Here is an 18417-nt window from a genome sequence, read left to right as displayed (position 1 = left end):
TCAATGAGTCTAAAACTCAGTCCCCTCATTTGTAAAATGAGGCTAATGATACCTACTATTGAGTTGTTATGACAATTACATGATATAATATGTACAAAGAGCTTAACACAATGCCTGAAACATAAATGGCACTCATTTTACTGCTACACTTGTTATTATTATTTTTATTTACTCTGACAGTAACTCTTAGGAAAAATATTTTCTTCCATCAAGCTAATATGGCACAAGTAAAACCAAGCTAGGTCTTAATTAAACTCAAATTTCCTCAGGCTTCTTCACCTTGTCTCTACAAAAGAGATCATAATAACACTAAAGCCAATTTAATATTGCACAAAGATATGAATGCAATAAAAAAAAGAATTCAAATGTATACTTCAAGTGGATGAATTCTTTGACATGGGAATTATATCTCAATGTAGTTGTTACACAAAAAACTATAGTCATAACCCACTTGCTATTTTGCAAGAGGAAAAAAAGAAGTAAAAAAACAAAACAAAACAAAAATACAGTTCTACTGATGGGATGCTCCCAGCTGTCCACTCACACTTCTGACCTCTTTCAAAGTCTTCCCAAGAATTCCAGAAGTCCCAAGAACTGTGTGCTAGGAGCAAACCCAGTCTTTTTTCTGCCTTAGCATCTTAATTCAGGTTCACTGCCCAAATACCACCCGAGGGAGAGACTTTATCAGTGCCACCATTGTTTCTGTCAAGAATGCTTTGTCCTGAAGATGGCGCCGAAGGCGAAGAAGGAAGCCCTTGCCCCTCCCAAAGCCGAAGCCAAAGCAAAGGCTTTGAAAGCTAAGAAAGTGGTGCTGAAAGGCATGCACAGTCACCCACACACACACAAAAAGAAGATCTGTACCTCACCTACATTCGGACGACCCAAGACCCTGCGTCTATGAAGGCAGCCCAAATATCCTTGAAAGAGCGCCCCCAGGAGAAGCAAGCTTGATCACTGTGCTATCATCAAGTTCCCCCTGACTACCGAGTCAGCCATGAAGAAAATAGAAGACAACAACACACTTGTGTTCATTGTGGATGTCAAGGCCAATAAGCACCAGATCAAACAGGCTGTGAAGAAGCTCTATGCCATTGATGTGGCCAAGGTCAACACCTTGATCAGGCCTGATGGAGAGAAGAAAGCATATGTTCGACTGGCTCCTGACCATGATGCTTTGGGTGTTGCCAACAAAATTGGGATCATCTAAACTGAGTCCAGCTGGCTATCAGTCTAAATCTAAATTTTTGCACACACACAAAAAAAATGCTATGTCCTCTAAAGCCATTATTTCCCTATCAAAAAGCTGACAAAGATGCCACCTGCCTTAGGGATCTAAGCCAGACGGGCCCAGAACAGCCTCACTCAACCCAGAGTCTTGGTGTTGGTCTTTTCCATCTTTGGTGAAAATAGCTCCTTTGGCTCCATCTTTCACCATCACAATTCAAAATCCACCCAAAGAGCCTGCAGGGAATAGATATTTACACCATCCATTCTCCCCGCCCCCTGACCTATCTTTTTTCCCATGAGGCCAAGACAAAAGTCTTTGTTTAGCCCTAAGTACAACTAAGGCAGACAGATACCAGTGGGGTCAGCAGCCCTTTGGCTTAGCAGACAGCCATGCCCTGAGTCCCTCTTGGGTCAGCTGGGTCTCCTAGGCACTCACTTATCTTCCCAACAAGTAAGTGAATATATTTGTGCAAAAAAATAAATAAATAAATAAAATCCTGTGGTACAAGAAAACTGACCTTTGATTGAAGCTCTCCTGCCAAGTAATTCATCCCACCTGTGTTAAGTTTCCCAGTCCCTGCCCCAGCATACACGATTGTGATTAGAGGAGGAAGGTACAGTAATTTGTTAGGATTTTTGATAACTTACCATACAGATGCTTATGTTTATATGTATGATACTTACATATTTATATTTTAAAAATCATGTCAGAATGATTACAAAGTAGAATAGGAAGGAAGACCTCTATATAACCATCACCAATGAAATACCATCATTCATGAAATCTCTTTGTGAAAAAATCTCATCATGGAGTTTTTGAAAAAGAAACAAATCAAAAGGATTTTTTAAAAGATTTTATTTATTTTTTTGACAGAGAGAGAGAGAACACAAGCAGGGGGAGCGGCAGGCACAGGGAGAGGGAGAAGCAGGCTCCCTGTGGAGCAGAGAGCCCAATGTGGGACTCCATCCCAGGACCGTGGGATCATGACCTGAACCGAAGGCAGATGCTTAATCAACTGAGCCACCTAGGCACACATCAAAAGGATTATTTAAAAATTATCTGAAAATTGTAACATACGATAATTATACGAAATGATAATAATTATTATGGAAAATTATAAAGATGTTTCCCTCCCTCCCTCCCTCCCTCCCTCCCTTCCTCCCTTCCTTCCTTCCTTCCTTCCTTCCTTCCTTCCTTCCTTCCTTCCTTCCTTTCTTTCTTTCTTTCGAAAGATTTCATTTATTGATTCATGAGAGACACAGAGAGAGAGGCAGAGGGAGAAGCAGGCTCCATGCAGGGAGCCCAGTGCGGGACTGGATCTCAGGACTCTAGGATCACACCCAAGGCTGAAGGCAGGCACTAAACCGCTGAGCCACCCAGGGATCTCCTGTTCATTTATTTCTTTTTTTTTTTTAAGATTTATTTATTTATTCATGACAGAGAGGGGGAGAGAGAGAGAGAGAGAGAGAGAGAGAGAGAGAGAGAGAAAAGCAGAGACACAGGAGGAGGGAGAAGCAGGCTCCATGGCGGGAGCCCGACATGGGACTCGATCCCGGGACTCCAGGATCGCGCCCTGGGCCAAAGGCAGGCACCAAACCGCTGAGCCACCCAGGGATCCCTCATTTATTTCTTAATCTGGAAGCAAACAGGGAATTATTTCCAACCCAAACCGGGAGATTTTAGTACTAAAGGTTTCCATGCATGTGTGGACATCTGACTTCAGAGCATACGTAGCCATGGGCTCAAGTAAGCCTGGAAGGAAGAAAAGCCATGTGCAAGAAAGCCAAGGAAGGAAAAGTACCAGAAGGTACCAGAAGGGGAAGTAACAAGTGATAAGACCATTCACAAAGTGAGGAGGAGCAGAGATGGAGGCAGGTTATGCCATGGGCATAAGCCGGCCACTCTCAGTAGCAAGCAGGAAGCCCAGAGAGTGTGGATCAGTCTTCAGACAGAGGCCAATTGCTCTTGGCTCTGTTTTTAAGATTTCTACTGTTGATTTCTGATTTCTATCTGTTTCTACTGTTTGATTTCTGCTGTTGAAAAAGGACTTTTCCAGTCATAGAACTTGAAAAATCCCATTTCCTTTTAAATTTTTTATTTGGCATTTCATTTATAAATGCAGATATTAAGTTGATCATGCCAACTGGGAGATGTGAGAGAAACCCAGTATCCCAGAGTGTCTGTCAAAGCACTATGGCAGTCAGGAGACTAGGAGCAAGTCCATCCTCTATTGGAACTGGGCCAGAGATAGAGGGGCCTTCACATCTAAGGGAAAATTTGTGAACATCCCCCCCAGTGAATACAAGTTGTGGTTGCGAGAGATAAAGACATATCACATTGTAGTTAAATGTAACCCTGACATTAGAGATGTATATGCAGTCAAGCTGTCAAACAATGAGATATGAACATGAACTGTATGCAAACATATATTACATTTATACAGTAAACTGAAAGCTTCCAATAATAAACCGCTTCTGTCTCACGTAGTCTCACAGGGGTTACTTTCTGATGAAGAAACTTAATTGGCATATCTAGTTTTTTGTCTTGTTTGTGAATAAAAACCTCCGATCAAGACTTCTATTTCTAAAATACTACTTCCTCTCCAACATTGTCTGACTAGGTGGCTTCTGAATCTCTGTAGATGTAGATTTTGGTAGACAAGGAACATGCCGAAAGATGAGAAAAAAAAACCAAAACAAAACAACAAAGTCTGACCTCATGGGTGGTCAGCTGGAATAGGTTCAGGTCATGAAAAGGTGACCCCCAAGCCTCACAAAGCCCCAAGCAACAAAGATAGGCACTTGGGAAAAGAAAAAATGGTAGATAATTTAACATGACCAGAACACATCTTGAAACATTAGTGTGAGATCACCAAGGAAAGGAACATTTGATAGAAGCTAACTAACTCCTTGACCACTTCTTTCCAAGGAAAGACTATTGCCCAGCCTCGTAAAGAAAGATCTTTTCCATGGGTACACATAGTTATGTGGCCACCAATCTCTCTCCAGGAACCTAGACTACCCTGGAAAGAATGACATAAGCTTTGGGAAAGAGTCACTTTTCTCCCTTGTGTGCAATCCTTAAGGGTGATTTAACAGTCTTTGGAGAAAGACTTGAGTTTGCTTATATTTTCCTCACCTTAATCTGCCTTTTATCATATGATGAGTATTTCTCTCTGCTCACAAATAATACGGCTCATTGCTGGCCAGAGTTCTGCTACTCCTGTCATCTAGAAGGAATCTTCTCCCTGGCAAACAGCCAAGAGCTTTTGTAAGAGAGAAAGATAGAGGGAAGAGACTGGACGTTTTGGGATGTGTTCTGTGCTGGATACTCAGAGAGGTGCCTTTTTACACTTGCCTAGGACAAGCAAGGGCAGCAGGACAGCACAGCTGACCAAACGTTTGGGCAAGTTAGTTCCCTTGAGCTTTGGTTTCCTCATCTGTAAAATGGAGATCAGAATGCTTACTTTGAAGGCATATTTTTATGATACGAGAGAGTGTGTATCAGGTGGCTCACACGTGGCTGGCGTGTAGCAGGTATATAGTAACCCATCTCTGTTGATTTCATATTTTTGAAGGGGTGGTTTTGTTTTCATCAATTCAGAGCACAACGGAACATCACATTGTAATTTCTTTGAAAACTGCCTTCTTCCAGCAGACAGGCTACGTGACCTGGGACTGTTTAAACATTTTAGTACTTTTAATATGCAATTGTGCCTTCATCTTGGAAAACTTAAAATGCTTGGCCCTGATGGTAAGTTATATAATCAGTATAATTCTCCTGGACTCTGAACTTCTGTTGGACATGAAATATCTCTCCCACTCTGAAACCAGCACCCATTTCAGGGTTAATTAACTTATGCATTTATTCAGTCATTCATCACTGAAAAAAAAATATTGAGAGCTGAATAACTGTGTGTGGGGTGCTACAGCACCAAATGCATCTCAGGGAAGTCCATCTGGGAGAGAGAAGAGTTTACCTGCTGGCTTCTGCCTCCCATTGCTCAAATTCTTGACACCCGCCCCCCCCCAACCCTTGCACTTCTGGTCTACGTGTACACAGGGAGGAGGTGGCTCTGCATCTTCTGCTTTGGCATCAGCAGGGAAGGGGCAGGGTGGGTGGTTGAGGAATGTGGATGGGGCCCCCAGGCCTCTTGGGATCCCCCACTGACAGTATTGCAGGATGCCTGAACTCACGGCACTGGTCCTCTCATGCACAGGCTTGCTTTGATGGTGGGTGTTTCGACTACCACCGTGTAGGTAACAAGTTGGCTCCCTGGGATAAGTCAGCCCTCTCGATGATCCTCCTGTGCCTTTAACTGTGTGTTTTCCTGTTTCTTTGATTTCTCATCTCCAGGTCATGTCTCTGCAACCTCCAGCAGGCACCACAGCCTAGTGGACCCAAACCTTCCAACTTGCCAGCCAGGAAAAGTTGACATTTCATTCCTGGCGTGTCTGTTGTCTTTTCATGGAGGACATTTTTATTTATTTTTTAGGGCCCTTTCACAAGATGATCAAGATGACATCCACCTAAAATTAGAGGATATAATTCAACTGGTGAGTCCAGCCATGGTCCCATCCAGCACAATTATGTGCAGACTACTTCTCAAAGGCAAGCAATATTATGCCCATAACTGGTAACTGGGTGCTTGACCGTAGTTCAATGAACCGTAGTTTATGGTTCAAGGAAGCACCATGAGATTAACTAAATTTGACTTGGGGCTTAGCAGTTGGTCCATACTGTTAATGTTGGCTGATACTTCTGAGCCTTTTACCATTTTCTTCTGAGCCTTTTACCATTTTCTTCATAGCTAGAATCTCTGATGGACTTTGTACTGGAGTAGCTGTGGTGAGCTGCTGGGCACCTGCTCTAGGCGTGTTTCATTCCCACTTTCCTCTCTTGCAGACAGACTGTCCGAAGGCTGAGTGCTTTGAGACCTTGTCAGCCATGGAGCTGGCTGAGCAGATCACCCTCCTGGACCACATCATCTTCAGAAGCATTCCCTACGAGTGAGTGCAGCCCTCACAGCTGTAGGCCCCCTCGGGCGGGATCTGTGCACTTAGAGCTGCCATTGTTCCTAAGGCAGATGTAGGCACCAGAGGTGTGAGGTCTTCATCCTACGATTGTTTGATCCGACTTCAATGACTTTTGGTCCCAGTTTATGTTAGAAATATTGAGTTGGAAATACTGGGGGCTGTCCAGATGGCTACTCTTATGTTTCTTTATGTTTAGTGGTCCCCATGGCATGTGAATTTCTTTGTACCCTCACATCCTTGCATTATAGAAACCTCAGTATGGCTCCAACAGTGGTTCTCAGACTTCATGGTGCCTAAAATCCTTTGGGAAACTTGTTAAAAATGTATATTCCTACATAGCCCCTGCAGAGATTCGGATTCTAGTAGGATGGAGGCCCAGGAAACCTTTTTCACTGAGAACCCCATTGAGAACTGAGTGATCTAAGACTATACTTTGAGAAGCACTGATGTTGGGTAAAATCTGTAAATTCTGCTTCAGTTACTCATTCACCTCCATGAATCAACAAATATTGCTGAACTTTGAGTCTCTACAACAGTAGAGATAGATTCCCAAGATGGAGCTTTACCTGGGGTGTGTGTGGAGCAGAGAGCTGTGCTGTGTGAGCTGCCCTGTGGTGAGCGTCCATATGTATCAACACTTTCAGCTTCTCACATAGAGCACAAGGGGGCCCTCTGGCCCCTTCCAGCTGCAACAGTCAGTAGCTCCACAAGCAAGGCCTTTGTTTGGACATATGACAACTGATGGCACACGTCCTTGAAATAGCTAAATGAAGGGTAAAGGAGGGGCTGGGCAAGAGATACAAATGTGACCCATGTCATGGGTAGAGAAGGAGGGCATCATGATGATGTGGGCTCAGACATGGCAGTGGTCAGAGCTACAGCTATGTCAGAGAGGTAATAAGGGGCAGAAGATGCCCCTGCAGGGTTTTCTTTATGCATTGTATCTTCTCACCCTCCCCCTGTCTCTACCCATGAACAAGAAGGGAGGGGAGCAAAATGTGACCTATTGGCTATACAGGTGAATCCAGTAACTACTTGAAGACTTGAGGTAGAAACTACAGTGCCATGGGGTGCCTGGGTGGCTCAGTCGGTTAAGGGTCAACTCTTGATTTAGGCTCAAGTATGATCTCAGAGTCTTGAGATGAAGCCTCACGCCAAGCTCTGTACTGGGCATGGAGCCTGCTTGAGATTCTCTCTTTCTCCCTCTGCCCCTCCCCTCCTTGCATTCTCTTTCTGTCTCAAGAAAGAAGAAAGAAAGAAAGAAAGAAAGAAAGAAAGAAAGAAAGAAAGAAAGAAAGAAAGAAAGAAAGAAAGAAAGAAAGAAAGAAAGAAAGAAAGAAGGAAGGAAGGAAGGAAGGAAGGAAGGAAGGAAGGAAAGAAAGAAAGAAAGAAAGAAAGAAAGAAAGAAAGAAAGAAAGAAAGAAAAGAAAGAAAGGGAAAGAGAAAAAGAAAGAAAGAAAGAAAGAAAGAAAGAAAGAAGAAAAGAAAAGAAAAGAAAAAAAAAAGAAATCACAGTGCCTCTGCCTGCTACCTCCTGACTCCCCTCTAGTGCAGTGGGGATTTAGTGGGGAGATGAGTGTGATCACCATAAAGGAAGAGAAAGAGCAAAGGCCAAACCCCCATGGTTGATCTCTTTCTGGGACTCTCCCTTCCACTCCTCTCCTCCCTGTGCTCTCTGGTGTGACCATCTACCAATTATTTTCATTTATGGAACTGGCACCCTTTTATGTCCAACAGCCTTACAGAACTTGAAGGAATAAAAAAAAAAAACCTTTGGCAGGGACTCAGTCAACATTTCTGAATTAAGAAATCCAGAGTCAGAGTAATTTCTTTCTTTCTTTTTTTTTTTTTTTGAAAGATTTCGTTTATTTATTCATGAGAGACACAGAAAGGCAGAGACACAGGCAGAGGGAGAAGCAGGCCCCCCAGGGGGAGCCTGACGGGGGACTGGATCCCAGGACCCCGGGATCACGACCTGAGCCGAAGGCAGATGCTCAACCACTGAGCCACCCAGGTGCTCCTGTGTCAGAGTCCTTTCATTTCAGCTTACGTGTAGTCATGCCTATACAGAATACTTCCTGCATGCTCCAGTTTAGCTGTCCATTGCCTTCTGCCATCAGTGAAGTGAAGGAGCAGGGAGGTTATTCAGAAGACAGACCTTCTACTGGGCTGAGCTCCTACCACTGTAACTGCCTTCACCATATGATGTGGTAGCAGCAGTGTTTATTCAGCCTTCACTGTGTGTCCTGTTCTGGGCTCTGGGGAGAGCAAAGGAAAATCCCTGCCCATGGAATTGACATTGTCCTGGAGAATATCAGAGCAAAGTGGAGGAAAACACGTTATTCATCATTAACATTTTTCATAGTGATGGATTTTTCAGCCCTTCTACTAAGGCTTAAAAATTTTTTAAGCTGATCCAAGGAAAATAATCTGGGTTCCTGACTTGGTCCTTAGCCTCTTTACTCTTCTCGAATTGGTCATTGTGTTCCAATTTCAGAGAAGTCTTTATCATGATCTTAATAAGGACAGAGTTCCAAACCTTTATAAGAGAAAGGTGGAAATTGAAAACTATTTTTCGGGGATCCCTGGGTGGCTCAGCGGTTTCGCGCCTGCCTTTGGCCCAGGGCGTGATCCTGGAGTCCTGGGATAGAGTCCCACATCGGGCTCCCGGCATGGAGCCTGCTTCTCCCTCTCCTCTGCCTGTGTCTCTGCCTCTCTCTCTCTATCATTAATAAATAAATAAATAAAAATAAATTAAAAAAAAAAGAAAACCATTTTTCTATTTGGCATCAAGCGGTAAAATCGTGGAGATGAGCCAAAATTCATGTGAGAGGAACAAATTTAATGTATATAATATTCATGCTCATTGTTTGAGATTGTAGCCACCATTTAAAAAACTGAATTGGTTTTCTGTTCTCTTTTGCACTTACAGAGAATTTCTTGGGCAGGGGTGGATGAAGCTGGATAAAAATGAAAGAACACCTTACATTATGAAAACCAGCCAACACTTCAATGATGTGAGTAACCTAAAATTAAAACGTAAGGCATGTTATAGAAGATGAGTATCAGGGTCTTAAGACTTCTTCTCTAAAATTAAGCAAATCTACTACCCACTCTTTAAACAAAACTGACAAAATGTTTCTTTAAAAAAAAAAAATCCTGTATTTTCTCTAATTGCTCACAATGATGTAATAACTTCCAGTTAACTTCCAGACCTAAGAGATTCACTTTTGATGGTACCCAAGTCTGGTAAATGCCCAGTGACGCATAGATTGCTGCTCTATTGTTATAATCATCATTACTTTGTGGTTATACATTGACTAGTTCTAATAGCACATGTGTCCCTGGTCTCTAGTGGTGCTGGTGACAGTAAGGCTGGATTAGTAGAAATCATCCCCATTATTACCGAGCACTCAGGACACATGCATTCCATGGTTGGCAGGGACCCCTTGGAGCATAATTACAGTGTTACTGCAGCTGTGCACAATGGTGACCAGCTGTTGGTCCATCTCCCTGCCTTGCTTTTCTCCAGCAGTAAGACAGAGTTACTTTTATACCCACCAACTCCTAATTGGCTTTGTCCTAATGATTTTCATCCTTTGGCAGAACCACATAGGTGGGAGTGTCTTCAGGCCTATCTAGGGAAAGGGAAGGCTCCCTTACCAGTTCTACTAAAATACAGTAAGAGGAATAATGATGATGTTAAAAAAGACCATCAGGATTCCCCGTGGGCAAATTAGTCATCCAGCATCAAAATACAAAACAATAGTGTAGATTCCCTGCTTTGTGCAGGGTACTTGCAGAGTCTGTATTTACTGAATGAATGTTCTCGCATTCCTAAAGGACAGGACGCATGACCCCTCTAGGCTACTGTCTGAGAAGCAGAGCCCCTGCTGCAGAAAATAATTTTCTATGGTCTGTGCCATCCATACACTTGCGATACAATGGATAATCAAATCATAAGTTTCATCCCAGATTCCAGACCCTCACGTCTCCACTTGGATGGCTACTTGCACCGTGCCTTCAACAGATTGCAAATGGAACTCAGCATTAGTACCTCCTGGACCTGCCAAGCCTACTTCTTCATCTTACGCTATGTTCTTAGTCTTTCGTGGTGGCCCAGACCACGAACTCACCCAAGCACAGAATCTAAAGGTCATCTTTGACCCCTTCTCTGTCACCTACCCCACCTCACTCCTCAATATATTAGTGAGCTCTAAATCTACATATGCCCCAGACCCTTCTGTTCCTCTTCTTTCCTACTGCCATAACCTCGACTTGACCTTTCACCCTTTCTCCAGGAGCTCCTACATCACTATCTCCACGGTCATCTCATTGCCCCCAAACCCATTCTTCACACAGTGTCACGGAAATAACTTTTCTGAAAGACTGATTATAACACTTTCATGACAAAATCCTGTCAGTGACTTCCCCTCACCTTCAGGATGCAGTTCTAGCTACTCAACATGGCCAACATGGCCCTGCCTACTGGGCATCTGTGTCTCTCTCGAGGCTTCCCTGTGCTCCTTAGACAACTGCCAGGTCCTTTGTTACACCTCACCTTCTACCTCTGTCCCTCTCCAAATGTTCTTCTCCTTTAATGGAAAGCAGTGGCTAATTCGTGCCCATCCTTTAGGACTCAGTGCAGGGATGACCTCTTTCTGGAAGCCTCCTCTCTACTAGCCAGATGCCCCCTGCTATCTCCAGGTCCTCAAATCTTCCATGCAGACTTAGCTTTGTATTTCACTACATGATACTTGTCTGTGTCTGCCTCCCTTCACCTTTCCACCTAACTAGGCTCAGTACCTTGAAGTCAAGGATGCTGATTTATTTGTTTTTCCTGTTCTCAGAACCTAAAGAATGCCTACTCCATTCTAGGTGCTCAACACAAAATAATTTTTTAATGAATATGTACAGTGATAATTCTGAGACATCTGAAATACCTATGGAATGGTCAGAGAATCGGTATATTTGCCAAATAAAGTGTATGGATATAAGATTACAGACCCTGCGTTCCCTTTGTTAGTAATCAGCCCTCAACTGTTCTTTTCCTTTCTTTATTCTAAGTGTTGAGCTGCTCCAGCTGCTTCTTTTTCTCTTGGTTTCAACTGATAGAATTATGGTACTTAGCCTTGAAACTATAGGTCCTATTAACTCTGGTGGGAAAAAGATCCAGTGAGATAAGATGGAGTAAGTGTTATCTCTTCCTCTGTCCCTAAATGTGTCTGGCTTGAGAGCGGATCCGGTTAGAGTTTGATTTGACTGGGGGTAAATATGTTTTCTTATAAGAAGTAAGTGGGGCTTCCTGGTCCCCACGTGTCAGGGGCGGAGAAACATGTGGAGAGGCTCCAAGGAGTGAAACCCATAACCCATGAAGGTTGCCATTCCTCAGGGGTTAGCTCATTCTTTTCCATTTCCTCAGTGATTACTGGAAATAACTCCTGCATCAAAATTACTGATTAAAAAAATGACCTGGTCCCCCAACACGTTGATGCCAAACAATCCCTCTGTCTGCTTCGAGGATGAACAGATTCCCATTAGTTTCTTCTTCTTCTTATTATTATTATTACCACACACACTTTAGTCTTTTAAGAAGGTTGGTATCTAAATAGGAACTTTGATCTCCATCCCTCTCGGCACCTATTTTCCTGAGAGTTCTATGGTTAATTAGGCACTTTGCCTGAATGCGTTCCTTTGGCTCTTAGCTGGCGTCTCTTGGCTTTTCCATTGTCTCAGATGAGTAACCTGGTGGCCTCCCAGATAATGAACTATGCGGACGTCAGCTCGCGGGCCAACGCGATAGAGAAGTGGGTGGCCGTGGCGGACATCTGCCGATGCCTGCACAACTACAACGGCGTGCTGGAGATCACCTCAGCCTTAAATAGAAGTGCCATCTACCGGCTGAAGAGAACCTGGGCCAAGGTGTCCAAGCAGGTGAGCGCCTGCATGCCACCCAGCCTGCTGCGGAGAGGAGAGGCCCAGAGGAACAGTACTAATTAGGAAATAATTAACTCAATTGAGCAGCTCAGTTGCCAAAGAAAGGGGCCAGTGTGGGTAATTACTGCGTTCTTATCACTTCGTTGATGCCACTCATGTGCCCTTCTAATTGGTTAATTTGAAAAACAAATGCAACCCAAAACATGCATTAAAACATACACAGGGCACTGGGTGCCTGGGTGGCTCAGTTGGTTAAAGGTCTGCCTTTGGCTCAGGGCATGATCCCAGGGTCCCGGGATTGAGCCCACATCGGGCTCCCTGCTCAGTGGGGAGCCTGCTTCTCCCTCTGCCCCTTACCCTGCTCACCTGTACCCACCCAGGTGCACACACTCTCTCTCTCAAATAAAATCTTAAAAAATAAAAGCAAAACATATAGGGGGACAGCCTCAAATGGTGTGGTTGATAGTCAGGAGTTGTTTCCTGATTGAGGGAAGACACCTTGATTCCAATGAACAGAGCGATGTCCTGCGGGTCCACTCTTTCTCCCCAAAGTAAGCAAAGAAATGCCATAGGGCCTCAGTGTTCACTTTTTTTTAGTTGTTTTCTTTGGTGATTTATGTAGTAAAGTTTTGTCGTAATGACTTAGGTGTGCAGAAAACGTTCTTAATTTTCTTTTAATTAGACTCAGCTTGTTCATGCCTGTCGTTTTCATTCAGTATTTTTAAGATTCAAATGAAATCACGATCTCCCCTTTGCCCTTTCTCCCGGCCTTCTTCCCAGGTGTTGGGGGGTGTTGAGGGGAGGGCTCCTCTGGGCTTCTGGGAGCTCACATGCACCCACTGGTCTCCTGTTGTAGTCTTCTGCTGGTTGGTCACCGGGTGCAGGCTGCTGTGAATTGCATGTGCCCGTTGTATGTGTGTTCCTGCCTGGCCTGTCCAGAACAGGGTGGCTTAGCTGATCTCCCCTCCCGTTGGGCCCTCCCTGGCTCTCCCTGGCTCCTCCGAGCTGGGTGTGTCCTGCCTCTCCTACAGGCTGCCCTGCCCTTGGTAATGCCTGGTGGGCAGGCTAACTCTTCATCAGTAGATAACTACCTTAGCCCTCTCAAAGGGCACTGGGAGAATTTTCTAGATTCCTTCACATCCTGCTGGTACCAGAGGCAAATTCTTTTGTCTGTGAACAAAGTCTTGGACCTTGCAAATAAAAGCCACAGCTTTTATAAGTACTGTTTTAAAAACAAACAACACTTCTTATGCTGAGATCATTGTAGCTTCACATACGGTTTGGAAGAAATAATAGAAATCCCCTGCATCTGGCACCTCGTGCCCCCCAGTGCAACCTCTCATGTAACTGTGAACATCCCAATCACAAAGTTAACATTGCTAACATCCACTAACCTTATTCAGACGATCTGTTTTACATATACTCATTTGTGCCTGTATTGACTTTTATGTACTTGTATTACCCTAGCAGTCAAGATACAACACGGTGTTCTTACCAGGATCCCTCCTGCCACCACCCTTTTAGTCATAGCCACTTCCTGCCTGCCCCCTCCTTAACTCCTGGCAACCAAAAATCTATTTTCCATCTCTATAAAATTTCATCATTTCAAGAACATTATATAAATGGAATCATATGGTATGTGACATTTTGAGATTGCTTTTAAAAAATTCCCTTGAGATCCATTCATGTATCAATACTTAGTTTCTTGTTATTGCTAAGTAGTACTCATGGTATAAATGTAGGACATTTTAACCATTCACCCCTTGAAGAACATCTGGGTTGTTTTCCGTTGGAGCTGTTACAAATAAAGCTGCTATGCACATTCACATCTAGGTTTTGTGTGACTGTAAGTTTTTGTTTCTCTGGGATAAATGCCCAAGAGTGCAAATGCTGGATCATATGGTAATTGTGCATTTAGTTTTATAAGAAACTGTCAAATTCTTTTCCAGGGTGACTGTACCATTTTATACTAGTATCAACAAAGTATGAGTGAACCAGTTTCTCCAAATTCTTGTCCGCATTTGGTGTTATCACTGTTTTCTATTTTAGCCATTTTGATATCTCATTATTGTTTTAATTTGCATTTTCCTAATGGCTAATGATGTTAAACATCTTTTCATATGGTGGTTTACCATCTGTTTATCCTCTTCAATGAAATGTCTGCAGCTCATTTTTTAATTGGATTTTTTTTTTACCTTTGAGATCTGGGAGTTCTTTCTATATCCATCCCACTTTATTCTGTTGCAAAATTATTTTAGCTGCTCTAGGTGGAGAGGCCCCAAGGAAGGCCTTTCCATATAAATTTTAGTAAAAAAATTATGTCTAAAAAACTTTACTGACATTTTTATTGGAATTTCATTAAACCAGTCAATTTGAGAACTGACATCTTTACTCTGTTGAGTCTTCCAGTCCACAAACACAATCTGTCTCCCCGTTTCTTTAGGCTTTCTTTGTTTTCTTAAATCAGCATTTTGAAATTTTCAGCATGTAAGTCTTGTATAAATGTTTTAGATTTTTGTCTTAAATATTTCATTTTCTTTAGAGAAATTTTAAATGTTATTGTGGTTTTAATTTTGGTTTCCACACATTCGTTGTTAATATATACAAATGTCATTGATTTTGTGTGTGTGTGTTGGTCTTCTGTCTGCAACCTTGCTGAAAACCTTGCTGAACTCACTAGTTAGTTCTAGGAGCTTTTTTTGTAGATTCCTTCGGGTTTTCTACATACACAATTGTCACTTGTAAATTAGGAGTTATCTTATTTCTTTCCAATTCATATGCTTTTATTTCCTTTTCTTGTCTTATTGCTCTAGCTAAACTTCTAATACTATGTTGAATAAGGGTGGTGAGAAAGGACATTCTTCCCTTGTTTTCAATCTCATGAGGAAAGCATTTAGTCTTTCACCATTAGGGATAGTGCTAGCTATAGGTATTTTGTAAATGCTTTTATAAAATTGAGGAAACTACTCTCTTCCTAGTTTTTTGAGAGATTTTATGATGAATGGGTGTTAGAATACTATTTTTAGTTTTAATTTTTTTTAAAGATCTTATTTACTTATTTGAGAGAGAATGAGAGAGTGTGGGCAGGGGAGAGGGGCAGAGGGGAATAGCAGAGGGAAAAGAGCAGCAGACTCCCCACAGGGCAGGCAGCCCAACTAGAGGCTAAATCCTAGGATCCTGGAATCCTGACTTGAGCTGAAGGCAGACGCCCAACCAACTGAGCCACACAGGTACCACTAGGATACTGTTTTTAAAACGGGCTTCAAGCAGCTATTTCAGAATCTAAAAGCTGGACACTGATGCCCCTGTTGTGGCTAGATTTTGCCTCCTCCTAAAGCGATGGTAGCCTTAGCTGTTGGGCACAGGATACAAAGAGCATATTCTCCTGTCATAGATATTGTCACACTTCATCAAGATCAGCAAGTCACACTTCTGCCTTCTCTTTAATTCTCCTCCCCCTATTTTTTTTCATCTGAGTTGATACCAAGAGATTCTTAAATCATCTTTAAGAAAATATTAGGCTGGGGCGCCTGGGTGGCTCAGCGGTTTGGTGCCTGCCTTTGGCCCACAGCATGATCCTGGGGTCCAAGGATCAAGTCCCACATCAAGCTCCCTGCATGGAGCCTGCTTCTCCCTCTGCCTATGTCTCTGCCTCTCTCTCTCTGTGTCTCTCATGAATAAATCAATAAAATCTTAAAAAAAAAAAAGAAAATATTAGGGCTCTGATCCAGCAATTGCACTACTAGGTATTTACCCAAAGGATACAAAAATACCCATTCAAAGGGATACGTGCACCCCGATGTTTACAGCATCATTATTATGATAGCCAAATTATGGAAAGAGTCCAATGTGCATTGACTAATGAATGAAGAAGATGCGGTATATATATATACTGCACACACACACACTATACACACACACACACACTAAATTGGAATATTAGCAATAAAAAGGAATGAAATCTTGCCATTTGCTATGACGTGGATAGAGGTAGAGAGTATGCCAAGGAAAATAAGTCAGTCAGAGAAAGACAGATACCATATGATTTCACTCATATGTGGAATTTAAGAAACAAAACAGATGAACATGGGGGGGAAAGAGAGGAAACTAGAGAACAGACTTAACTATAGAGCACAAACTGAGGGTTACTGGAGTAGAGGCAGGAGTCAGGGATGGGTTAAACAGGTGATGGGCATTCAGGAGGGCACCTGTTGTGATGAGCACCAGGGAGTTATGTAAGTGACAAATCACTGAATTCTACACCTGATACTGAATGTCAATTAACTGGAGTTTAAAGAAACATTTGAGGAAAGAAAGGAAAATATTAGGACTTTCCTGTGGTTGACTTAAGTGAGATTCATGTCTTTGACACGATGCGGCTTTAGGAATAACTGATGATGGAATAGGGTGATAAGACTAATATCCAAATTATTTTTTTTTCAAAATTGAATATACTCCGATAGAGGCATTAAATAGAATATACCATTTCAACCACATGTATGTGTCACTTGATGTGGCTTTAGGATGAGTGAGGGACTATCCTCCAGGGCCTAGGACCTCAGTGTAGTCACCATAGGTAGTGCCTGGTTGTAGATAAGTTCCACTTCAGACACTCTCATCATACCGTCTGCTCTCTAGCTGTCTCTTCTTCCGATCTGAGTCCTGTCTGGGAAACATCCAGAAGGCCTGGTGGAATGTGCAGTCTGGAGTCCACCAAATTTGGTCTGTGACTATAGGACAGACTATATTTCTGCAGCTTCTTTCTCCCCAAGGATAGCTCTGGGCCTGGCAAGAGGCCTATCCAGCCCCATCCCATTTCCCCACACCTACATCCCTGCCAGGCCTTGCTGGCTGTCTTCTTTCAGAGTCCTCAGGAACCAGGATGGAGAAGGAAGCCCTTTGAGTCATTCTGAAAGCTCTTGTGAAGCATGCAGCTCCTCTCCAGATTGAGGCAAATTAGTCTGAGGTGTTGCAGCTTGGGCATTCCAGGTGCCTTTCCCTGCCAACCTGCCCGGGCATCGGTATTACCAGGAATGCGTCATCACCCCCAAGGGCCACCCTACCATTCTCTCATGTCCATGGAAGAAACTCCAGATCAATATCAACAACAGTTTTATTTCTTGGTAAATGTCACTTAAACTTTTCTAACAAGTTGATGAAGATGATCACAAAACAAAGGGTTTGTAGCAGAAGATAGCCAAGCAACCAAATCTGTGTTTTGATGATTTGGAAATTAACACCCAAAAGATTCACCATGAAAACCACCTGACATGAAACCTCTCCTTTAAGATTCCGTAATTCAACATGTGCTTTATCAAGTCTTTAAATCTCTAAATTTCTCATGCATTGCAATTTTTCATTTTCCTCTTTTTGACTAAATGAGCAGTGTAGTCAATTTCTCTTCTTCACATGCTTCTTTTTTTTAATCAATTAAATTAGATGATAATGCCCCATGTCTGTATTTTGAAAATATCATATCACAACAGTCTGACAAAGGTATCAGCACCTGCAACTGTAGAAGGGAATTGAGGATCTCTTGGTAACTTACCCATCTTGTCAAATCACAGGAGTATTTTTATGACATGCTAAGTCGTTTGTTTCTTTCTAGACAAAAGCTCTAATGGACAAGCTTCAGAAGACCGTTTCATCTGAAGGAAGATTTAAAAATCTCAGAGAAACCCTTAAAAAGTATGTTTATCTCAATTACTAAGTTATTCACAACTCAGAAATATATTTTAAAAATGTATACAGTATACAAATAGTGGCCTACCTCCTACTTGAAAAAAAAATGGGAAATGACTTCCATCATCTAGGTATTTTCCTGATTTTTCTTTATATTTGAAATACTATGCATACAGTAATTGTCTTGTAAACAGACACGTGGCATGCAGACTATCCCAAATAAGAAGAAAATAACATCAGCTTTTACTCCAAAATAAAAGCATCTTTTACTATAAAAAGTTTCTTGATTTGGTATTTATTAACCTAAACACAATGAGGAGACTGTGGTTTGCATAGTTTGCCCAGCATCACTTAGCAAGTGTTCTTGCTGGGACTCAGACCCAGTTCTCTCTGGTTCAAAAGTCTGTGTCCTCACTCTTGACTCTGAGAAGACCAAGGTAACCCCCTAAAAAAAAAAAAAAGAGAAGGCATCGCCTTAGAGTACAATGGGGATATCCATTAACATCGAATATCATCTTGTAAATATTGAAATGT

The 18417-nt window shown here is 42.5% G+C and overlaps 2 protein-coding genes and 1 pseudogene across 4 annotated transcripts in view; 2 read left to right on the top strand and 1 right to left on the bottom strand.

The window, feature by feature from the left end:
• The window catches only part of RASGRF2 (Ras protein specific guanine nucleotide releasing factor 2), a 239499-nt gene that overhangs the window by 212001 nt on the left and 9081 nt on the right, over nucleotides 1-18417 (top strand). For all 3 annotated transcript variants that reach the window (XM_072793339.1, XM_072793320.1, XM_072793330.1), the window contains 5 exons: nucleotides 5724-5784; nucleotides 6134-6237; nucleotides 9197-9281; nucleotides 12001-12198; nucleotides 17810-17889. In XM_072793339.1, coding sequence (XP_072649440.1) covers nucleotides 5724-5784; nucleotides 6134-6237; nucleotides 9197-9281; nucleotides 12001-12198; nucleotides 17810-17889 — 528 coding nt within the window. The remainder of the gene's footprint in view (nucleotides 1-5723; nucleotides 5785-6133; nucleotides 6238-9196; nucleotides 9282-12000; nucleotides 12199-17809; nucleotides 17890-18417) is intronic.
• On the top strand, nucleotides 713-5781 carry LOC140614307 (large ribosomal subunit protein uL23 pseudogene; annotated as a pseudogene).
• LOC140610993 (uncharacterized) overlaps nucleotides 18163-18417 on the bottom strand; it is a 74583-nt gene continuing 74328 nt past the window's right edge. Inside the window, exon 5 of the mRNA XM_072787632.1 lies at nucleotides 18163-18328. The gene's annotated coding sequence lies outside the window, so the exon portion shown is untranslated. The remainder of the gene's footprint in view (nucleotides 18329-18417) is intronic.

Source organism: Canis lupus, chromosome 2, assembly GCF_048164855.1.
Source record: "Canis lupus baileyi chromosome 2, mCanLup2.hap1, whole genome shotgun sequence".
NCBI classification, from domain to species: Eukaryota; Metazoa; Chordata; class Mammalia; order Carnivora; family Canidae; genus Canis; species Canis lupus.
The sequence above is the reverse complement of the archived record's forward strand: the minus strand, read 5'-3'. Positions and strand labels throughout refer to the sequence as shown.